This window comes from Mandrillus leucophaeus, unplaced genomic scaffold (assembly GCF_000951045.1).
Source record: "Mandrillus leucophaeus isolate KB7577 unplaced genomic scaffold, Mleu.le_1.0 Scaffold207, whole genome shotgun sequence".
NCBI classification, from domain to species: domain Eukaryota; kingdom Metazoa; phylum Chordata; class Mammalia; order Primates; family Cercopithecidae; genus Mandrillus; species Mandrillus leucophaeus.
Window position 1 is genome coordinate 1344795 of NW_012102110.1, and position 10549 is coordinate 1355343.

Below are 10549 nucleotides of genomic sequence, written 5' to 3' on the forward strand. Positions count from 1 at the left end.
GTGAACTACGGTGTGGTCCCATCCCCACCACCATAGTGCAGTCCCAAGTCTTGTCTCTGCTCTAGACTCTCCACGTTCCTAAAGGTCTCTTTTTGACAACTGCACTGAATTATTTTTGGGAAATTGCTTTGACATTTGCCCAAGTTACTTTCTTTGCATCCCTGGGCTCAGCCTGACTCTTGATTTCATGTGCTCAGAATCAGTACCTGTGCATTTGAGTTCATCTTTGGCATTTCACTTGGTGGTATGCCAGTCCTTCATCATTAGCCCATTCCCTTACAAACTTGGAGAAGGAATGGAGAACAGAGGGAACAGAAAGAGTGGTGGCAACCTATTCAGTCCAGCAGTCCAGCAGAAGACTGGCAAAGGCACAATTAAGGACATCCTATAGATTGATAGCAGAGGAAAAAGAGACAAAATTTTTTAAATGAGCAGCAGGACATCCAAGAAAGGGAAGCCACATCAGGGTGGGCTCCCCCAAGCACAGACATACACTCTTGCCTTCCCAACATAGACCACCATGTCATTAAACATCACACAGCATCAGTGCCAACTGTGATCTGAAAACAGGTGGGCATCTGAGTCACAGGAGGCCCAATGTTCTGTATTCTTGGGTCCTTAAACTTAGGAAGGCTTTGCCTTGATCATTCGTTGTTTCCTACTTGTTGCTAAAATCAGAACCAGGTTTCTCATCTAAAAGAATGCCTTTAATTCAGATGCTGCAGGCTTATCTCACATGAATATCCTCTTCCCTTAGGTGTTCGATGGTCTCAGATGCAGAAACTGAAAGCATTTTCATGGAACCCATTCACCTCTCCTCAGCCATTGCAGCCAAACAGATCATCAATGAAGGTAATGCAATCAAAAGCTGGGTAGAAGCAAAGTCCAGTGGTCATCTGGAGACCCTTAGAGGGGGGCCATTGGAAGATGTCAATGTGCCTCTCAGGTGCTGCCCATTACGTTAGGAAGAGCAGATCTGCAGAAGGTAGTTCTGCCAACTCCACCTCCTCAACTTTGATAGGAAGGAAGTGGAAATAATTATGCATCAGCATGAACAGGGACAACCAGAGAGTCAGCACCAATCTGTTCCTAGGGCCTCCTGCTCAATTTTTGGTTACGTCAGGGGTCCTGAGGTGGCTTATGGCAGAGGCACAGACCTAAGAGCCCAAGAAACGGCCAGAAGCATCCAGAGGGTTCTCTTCCAAGGGAGCCCAGACTTAGACCTGCACTTCCACCAGTGCTTAAAGATGCTTCAAACTGAAGGGTGCATGGGAAGGAGGGAAAAGCTTGGGTGGGGAGCACCCAATATTAAATATGTTAATATTTACACAGTAAAATTTTGAAGCAGACAACATATTATTGTATTTCATTCAAAGATACTTATCTAGATTAGATGGATTTTTTTTCTAATCAATTTCAGGTAAATAATCTTTTGCAATTTCTTTCTTCCCCTTTCTTCTCCCTTCTCCCTGGGTAGCCTCACAACTCTGGTGAGATGGGGTGGAGTGGGATAAGGTGCACACTGATGAAGCAAGGCCCAGCTGGCCTTTGGACTTAATCTTGCAACCACCGCTGGTGGCCACAATCCTTTCCTTGGTCTTTCATTATGAGAATCACATGCTACGCTTTGTCCATTCTTACTCTGGTCCCTTCTTTGTCCCCTGACCCATTTGGGTCTCCACCAGGATCTCTAGAGGACATCTGGACCTCTTGCACACTTCACATAGAACCAGAAATTTGACTTGCTGTTGCTGACCGTTCTGGCCATTCTAGGAGGCCCCATCTTCTCAAAGACTCATCTGCTTCGGGGGATTTTTTTTTTCTTTTTCTTCCATACCTAGGGTCTCTGTTATCTTGCTCCAAGATATCTTGCCCCCAAACCCAGGCAGTGTCTTCACCCTGGTCCAGTTCTCTCTGAATTGCTCCTCGTGCCACCGTAGCTCTGGAAAGTCTTTTCTTCCTCTTTTGTGGTTGGAAGTTTCCCTAACCTTCCATTCTGCATCATCTCTGCTTTGTGCTTCATTCTATGGATCATTTTCCAGGCTTTGGTTCTTGATAAGTAAAAGTCCAGCTTTAGGAATTGTGGGGAGAAAAAAAATAAAAAACTTTTTCTCTCTTTGAAAGCTTCACTTTCAAGTCTATAGAATGCTATGGACATTCAGTCTAGTTTGAAACCAAAAGATGTGCAATGCCTTTTTTTATCCTGGCTCTTTATTCTTCCCTTCTCTGGGGGCATCAAATCTAAGTTTCATTAGCCTTAGTGGCTGAAGGGCTGTAGGGGGAGAAAAAACAATATATTAGAGAGAAAGGAAAATGTATCAGGTGATATTTCAAAACACCGCCATGCTCACTAGTGATCACAGGGGTAAAAATGTGTGTTGAAAACCTTCCGCTTTCATGAAAGTCTGCATATGCCACACATCCGAGAGTGTAGGGGAGAAATGTGTGGGCTTTACTCTCTGCTGAAGAAATGTCAGGTAATAGAAAGAAATTGATGCAGGGAGGGAGGCAAACTCTACAGAGGCTGAAGTGTGAACCAGAGACCTAGGGAAAGCAGGAGTTGCCATCAGGGGTGAAGGGCTGGGACATTTGTTTTTAAATTGAAAAGAAAAGAAATGGAAACAACACCTGCTAGATAAATAGCCGAGGAAGACAATACTGTGTATTTTAATGAGGTGTCAGGAGTCCCATTTTTTATATGTAGTAAGGGAAAGACATCTAAGTAGACAACGGAAGGAGAGGGGGCTGCATTTGCTATGAAAGACCCCAGGAGAGCCAGGGGAGAAAACTGCATGGTGGAGAAAATAGGAACACTTCATCTATTTTTAAACAAAATAGAGCTCTGGGATTGCAGGAGTTTTCTTCTTTCTGCGTTTGAAATGAAGATCAGAGAACGTTTAGAGCTGAGCCCTGATGTAGGGACGTGGGGGCCCCTCAGGGGGGTTAGAGGAGGGAAGAGAGGAGGGAAATGAAATCCTGAGCCCCAGGCAGAACCCAAGGCTCCCAGGATTTGCAGTCCATGAGCAGCAAGCCCTGCTTACAGACTCCTGGGAGGAGCAGATTCCATGAGGGGCTGGGCCAAGTCTACCTTCCAAATGTGGCTGGACTCTCTCTGCAGCCCCCACCCAGAGACTGCCCATCAGGGAAACAGATGGTGCCAGCAAGAGGCTATGGGGAACACAGAGGACACATCTTTCCAGCTTCTTTTTTCTCTCTCTCTCTCTGTTCAGTATATTTGGCTACCACATGAGAGGAACGATTTTGTTTTTCTTATTTTTGTCTAATTTAAAGAAAGAAAACATCTTACATTTCCCTAAATTTGATAAACTGTGAGCAAATATATTATTAGAAGAAGATAAAGATTCACCCCAGATGTGAGTGAGTTGGGATTTGAGTTCATTTGGAGTTTGAACTTTTCGGACCTGTTGTCAGAAAGGCCCTGAGTCACGTTTTGAGATTAGAATGAGAGCTCATGGCCAATCTTTGCCACCTATCTGTGGGCTGGGAGGCTGAGAATCATAGGTCCTTACATTCTAGTAGGGGGAAGGAGACAATACAAGAAATAAATCAGTAAATTAGACGTATATTAGAAGGTAATATTGCATAAATCACTGCTGAAAGTTTTACTTTTCCCAGGGTTATTTGCAATCCATATGTAAAAGAGTCAAACTAACAGAGTGAATTATACTATGAATGAACGCCATTCACTCATTTGGTAAATACTCCTACCTTTTTTCTTTTTTTTTTTTTTTTTTTTTTTTTTTTGAGACAGAGTCGTTCATTCTTTTTGACCAGGCTGGAATGCAATGGCACGCTCTCAGCTCACTGCAACCTTCACTTCCCAGGTTCAAGTGATTCTCCTGCCTCAGCCTCCCAAGTAGCTGGGATTACAGGTGCTCACCACCACGCTTGGCTAATTTTGTATTTTTTATAGAGACAATGTTTCACCATGTTGGCCAGGTTGGTCTTGAACTCCTGACCTCAGGCCATCCGCCCACCTCAGCCTCCCAAAGTGCTGGGGTTACAGACGTGAGCCACTGCGCCTGGCCGGTAAATACTTCTGAGCATCCACTTTGTACTGGGCACTGTGGGAATTATTAAGTACGAATCAAAGTACACCTAGTACTTAAGGAACTTGGGCTAAAAAATTATTGACCAGCTTCCGAGAAGCATGGGAGGGAGTAAAAGAAATTGGATCCCCTTTACCCACATCTATACAGTCCTCTTGCTGACCCTGATTACAAGTGTCTGGGCCAGTGCAGCAGGTACCCTGGGCCCAATTAAAATCCTTCCTGGGAGATCCTGCTGGCATTTAGTTCACGGCCAAAATCTTGACAGCGAACTGGCCAAGAGCATATTCCCCCCAGGAACAAGGAAGGCCATGATATTCCTAACTCTCTGATGAGAATGCTGCCTGTCTCCTCTAGAACTCAAGCCCCGGGGGGTCAGAGCAGACGCAGAGTGTCCAGGCATGCTGGAGTCTGCTGAACAGCTGCTGGTGGAGGACCTGTACAACCGCGTCAGGGAGAAGATGGACGACACCAGCCTCTATAATACGCCCTGCGTCCTGGACCTACAGCGGGCTCTGGTTCAGGATCGCCAAGAGGCTCCCTGGAATGAGGTGGATGAGGTCTGGCCCAATGTCTTCATAGCTGAGAAGTGAGTCTGACTGCTCTTCATGACCCTTTGTCCTACCCCTCTGGTTAGTGCCTGAGACAGACGAAACTCCCCCAACTTTCACCAAAGGCACCCATAGGTCCATCCAGCACAATGAGGCTGCCTAGCCACTTACCCTGCCCCAGTCCAGAGAAAGGCCCCTTCAGTCACCTGCATTCAGAGGTCTCCAGGCAAGATGCCGCCATGACTGCTTATCCTTTGCCCTCTTGCCAGGACTCTCTTGTCCCTCAAGAAGGCCTTCTCTGGGCCTCCTTTCCTGCCACAGAGTCTTGCCAACTTCACCATCTCATGACATCTGTAGCTACCACAGAACCGGACACTAGGAGCCATTGATAATAATATTGACATGCATATGTAATTACCAACATAGGAAAACGTTCACAATACAGTAAGAAAGAATTAGATTACAAGAGAAGACATGTAAGTAAGTGTGCTGCTAATTGAGCAATAGATGTGTGTGTATGTGCGTGCATGTTTTTGTACAGACAACAGTTAGAAGGAAATGTGAGAAAATGAGAACAATGTTTCTCTCTGGGAGGTGTTTTTACAAGTGGTTTTTATTTTCTCTTTAGATTTCCTTTGACTTGTACAGGTTTCCTAAAGTAGACATTGTTTTTATAATCCAAAAACTATTATTTTCTAAAAGTTTATCAGAGGCTTCCAGAACAAAAACAACTCAGTCACATCCTATTTCTTTAGGATGCCAGTGCATAATTGCTACCACCAGGTTAATTAGTGAAACAAATATTTTGCTGATTCATCAAATACTTAATGAGATGTTTTCCCAATGTAATTATCTGGATATCCAGAAGCAAAGGAGGAAATTTGGCCTCAGGGGAGGGAATAGGGAAAACAGCATTGGACAGTGGGTCTCATCTTCACCAAGGAGTCATCCGTTGCCTAGAACTTGATCCTCAGTGCTGGGCACCAAGTCCTACGTGATCTTTAGATAGATCTTCAGATCCAGGAGCATTCATCTCATGGTCACTAAGAACCCAGCCATCACCAGGTATCCTTAGCTAAAAGCTTTTGGTCCTTCTCGGACAACCTGTCCTCAGGGCCTCTTCAAACGAAGCTACACTTATACAGTTACAGCAAAAAGCGCTCTGAACTAGAAATCTAAAACACTAGTTCTTGTTGTCTTTTACTCCTTTCACACTCTTGGGAAGTTATAAGAGCTCTCAGACTGAGTTTTATAATCTTCAAATGGGAATAAAACTAGTGTCCCTGTCTACTTCTTAAATTTATTGTTAGGATAACATGAACTAATGCATGTGAAAGGATTTTGACAGTTATAAGCATGCCATATCAATGCAGAATACACTTAATTTTATTATTTGTGCCTGCCACTTTTGTGCCTTGATGAATGTCCATTCCCAAGGCATGAGGTTTTAAACTACAAGTTTCTGGATCATTCAAATGTTTCCTTTCACGTCACTTTGTTGGCCTCTTCATCTCGTCCTTCCTTGCCTAACTCCCTGTCTTTTCTCCCTTTTGCTGAGGCCAAGCCATCAACTCTTTCTATAATGGTATTTGCAGTGATCCCCAGACAACCAGAGCAGAAAAGGAGGTACTTGCCCAGCTGCGGCCCCAGACCGGCTGAGGCAGGCTCGCCATGGCAGTGGTGACACACCTTTCTAGTTCCGACTCTGGCAAACAGGTCCCTGCCTCTTCCCCCAGGAGTGTGGCTGTGAACAAGGGGAGGCTGAAGAGGCTGGGAATCACCCACATTCTGAATGCTGCGCATGGCACTGGCGTTTACACTGGCCCCGAATTCTACACTGGCCTGGAGATCCAGTACCTGGGTGTGGAGGTGGATGATTTTCCTGAGGTGGACATTTCCCAGCATTTCCGGAAGGCGGCTGAGTTCCTCGATGAGGCGCTGCTCACTTACAGAGGTGAGAGGGGTCTGCCTGCTCCAGGCTGCTGGAATTCCACAGGGGGAAGAGCAACGTGGGGAATGTTAAGAAAACCTGATTAGTTGGCGTGTCTGGAGGGTATCTGTCTTAAGAACACCGTTTTCTCTAAGAAAAGGAGAAAAGACAGGATAATCATTCATCCAGTAAATAATTACTGAGTGCCTAGCATGTACCAAGTACCATTCTAGGCACTGTGGTGAAAGATACAGGCAACGCTTCCAGCTTTTGACTCTTACACTGTAAAAGGGGACAGAAAATGAAAAAAAGAGAGAAAAATGTCAGATGGTGATAAGCGTCAGGCAGAGACTAGCTAGGACAATGTGCTAGAGCGACCGACTAGCTCCTCGGAGAGCATGGTGGAGGAGGCCTTCTGACAATGGGACATTTAAGCCAAGTGACAAAGAGCTAGCCATGGGAAAACTGGAAGAAGAGCATTCCTGCGGAAGAGAACTAGTAGTGCAAAGATCCAAAGGTGGAAACTTGGTGTGTTCAGGAATCAAAGGCCAGTGTGGATGAGCATGGTGGATGAAGATTGGAGTGGCAGGGCCTCCCCACCCATCAAACAGGAAGCTAAAAGCCAGGGTAAGAAATTGGAGCAGCACCTTGATCTGATTTATGTTTTAGAAAACTCCCTCCCTCCACCTTGAAGAACAGACCGAGTTGGAAAAGTAGAGAGTAGTGCTTTATATGCTTTCATAGAGAGGGGCTGCTATTGCTATATCCAAGTGAAAGGTGACATGAGACTAGTCTACAGAGGTCACAGACCTCAGGGAGGAGGGGTAGAGCCCATGCAATGGGGCCGACAGCCTGACTGGGAAGAGTTCAGAATTTGGTGTCCAGAAACCTGGGTTTGAGTCCAGGATTTGCTACACTGTATATACAATGTGACCTTGGGCCATTTCCTTTAGCCCTGGGAACTGCAGTTTCCTTATACAGAGAACAAAGACAAAAATATCAAATCCTAAAGTTGCTGTGAGGAATAACGTTTTAAAAATGCATATAAAGTAACTCCCTTGGGACAACACTTGGCACAATAAATGCTTTAAAAATTATAGCCATTGCTATAATAATATTGTTAATAATTTCCTGGAAAGGGCATTTCCTGTCACCACCAATGGCCAGGTTAGGTAACTTCTAATGGAAATTACAAGCACACATATTTTCTTTTTTTATTATTTTTACTTTTTATTTTTAGAGACAGGATGCAGCTCTGTTGCCCAGGCTGCTGGAGTGCTCACTATAGCCCTGACCTCCTGGGCTCAAGCGATCCTCCCACCTTGGCCTCCCAAAGTGCTGAGATTACAGGCGTGAGCCACCATGCCTGGCCAGATACACATATTTGATATATGTGTGTGTATGTGTGTGTGTAAATTTTATATATAGAGAGAGAGGTATGTATGTGTATGTATACACATATACATATATACACACATATATACATACACACACATATAAACAGTTTTCAGTTTTCTCCTCTTTTCAATGCTTAAAAACTCCTTTTTTTTTTTTTTTTTTTTGAGGCGGAGTCTCACTCTTGTCACCCGGTCTGGAGTGCAATGGTGCCATCTACGGATCACTGCAACCTCCGTCTTCTGGGTTCAAGCGAGTCTTCTGCCTTAGCATCCCGAGTAGCTGGGATTACAGACGCCCGCTACCACGCCCAGCTAATTTTTGTATTTGTAGTAGAGACGGGATTTCGACATGTTGGCCAGAGTGGTCTCGAACTCCCAACCTCAGGTGATCCGCCCGCCTCGGCCTCCAAAAGTGCTGGGATTACAATAAGCCACCGCGCCCGGCCGAAAAAACTCCATCTTTTTAAAATGTAGGACGTTTGACCAATGTGGGATTGAAAGGGTCTGTCGGTCGTCTGCGGCCTGGAGAGTGTGTCCCACCTCGCTCGGTGGCCCTGGCGCGCTCTGGCCGACCTCGAGGCGGAGCTCCAGCATGTGGACACGGCCACGAGCCGGCGGTCCCCAGCAGCATCCCAGGGCGGATAAGACCGATCCCAGAATGTGGAACGCATCGCAGAAGCTATAGCCAGCGTTGGGGATGGAGGGAAGAAGAACGCGCCCAAACGCGGAGGCGGAGTCGGTGCCAGGAGCCGCGCGGGCTCAGCAGGAAGTTTCCTGTCGCGGGTGCAACCCAGGCGCGGCCTTCCCTGCAGCATACCCAAGGCGGGATGGGTCATGCTGGCCAGGAGCCAGCGTGTCAGCTACACCCGGCCCGAGAGCGTAGGTCTGAGAGCAGGGTGTCCAGATCCCTTGCAGGGGCCAGTGTGCCCTGCGGGCATCTCCTCCCTATTCAGCCTCACTCTCCCGGCCAGGCAGCGAAAGGCCCTTATTGTTGCTATGCTTGTTGCTTTTGTGGGTCGTTCCTACTCCACCGCAGAGAAGTCGTGGCATCCCTATAATTACTCCCTGAGCCTTAGGTCCTGTGGTTTCCTCTACTCTAGGATGCTTGGGAGTCAGTTCTCCAGAACAGCGAAAGAAACACCTGGCGCCGGCGTTTTACGTGATAATCACAAAGAGCCTATAAGGGGGTGTTGTTATTTACATTGTACACACTGGGAAGTTGAGATCCATGGAAGATTAAGTGGTGACTTTGTATGGTGCACGGTGTAATAATCAAGATTCTCTTTGTTGCTAGTGTGTGGAAACCATCTCAAACTCCTTTACAAGCAGCAAAGGCTTTAATTCTGAAGATGCAGGAAAGAAGCCAAAGACAGGAGCCTGGCACGCGGAACAAGGCCTGGAACAAGGACTGGACAATCTCAGGACTCTTGGCTTCTCTCTTCTTTCTCTCTCTACTTCAGATAGCAAATGGCCATCCACAGGCCTGACATCAAACTAGCTAATTTCCTGCCTCAGTCCCATTTCCAAATTTCCTGGAGAATTTGTCAGATACTGGTCCTTTTGTGTACCCTGAGTTCCATCAACAGTGGCAAGTGGGGTGGCTTCTGGGCAAATACAGGTGTGGAGAGGGGTACGTTCTGAGGAAAGAGGGAATTTTGAATTGGGAGAGTATAGTACAATTGCCTGCCATATAAAGGCATACTGAGAGTGTAGAGAATTCAAATCCAGTCTTGCTCAAGTCTGATGCTCTTCCCCAGTAGCTGTACTCTTCAAAAAAAAAAAAAAAATTTTTTTTTGAAGGTCCTTTTTTTGAGTCTCACTCTGTCACCCAGGATGGAGTGCAGTAATGTGATCTTGGCTCACTACCTCCGCCTCCCAGACTCAAGGGTTCTCATGCCTCAGCCTCCTGATCAGCGGCAATTGCAGGCACGTGCCACTACTGCTCAGCTAATTTTTGTATTTTTAGTATTGACAAGGGAACCATGTTGGCCATGCCAGTCTCAAACTCCTGACTTCAAGTGATCCACCACCTCGGCCTTCCATGGTGCTGGGATTACAGGTGTGAGCCACCATGCCCGGCTTGTACTTTTCAAATTTTAAAAACAGGGACTCTTCACAATCAGCCCTGCTGGTAATCAAAATGGTAACTCTGCAAATTAGAAAAACACTACCTTCCTCAAACTATTTTACTGTTGGAAAATTTTCACCATAACCCAAGTATATTTTGATATTTTCATTTCGATGTGAAGAGTCCCCCTAGAGTTGTGCAGAGAAGAATCTATATAGCATCAGCCTACCTCTAACAGAGAAGACAGAAAATCCTGTTGCTGCTCTGGGTGAAGTGGGTAAAGATCCCTGAGTCTCACCCACCCAGCCTCTCTCTTGTCCTTCTGGCTGCCCTTGAGGCTACTCAGAGGAGTCCCAGTGTGCTAGGAACACAGCAGGAAAGACGTGGCCCCCCAACCTGGTCTCCACCAGACTGAGTCTAAGTAGTATTTGATGCCCCTGTGAAGAAGACTGGCTGGTCGTGTCCTGAAGGGTCCTGAAGTAAGCTGGTCTGGTGATTCCACCTCCAAAGAAAACCAGTGAGACTTTGAGACT

General features: G+C 46.2%; 1 protein-coding gene across 1 annotated transcript in view; it reads left to right on the plus strand.

Annotated features, from left to right (window-relative positions):
• DUSP27 (dual specificity phosphatase 27 (putative)) overlaps window positions 1–10549 on the plus strand; it is a 38241-nt gene that overhangs the window by 22208 nt on the left and 5484 nt on the right. Inside the window, exons 3-5 of the mRNA XM_011979899.1 lie at window positions 758–852; window positions 4428–4659; window positions 6358–6575. Coding sequence (XP_011835289.1) covers window positions 758–852; window positions 4428–4659; window positions 6358–6575 — 545 coding nt within the window. The remainder of the gene's footprint in view (window positions 1–757; window positions 853–4427; window positions 4660–6357; window positions 6576–10549) is intronic.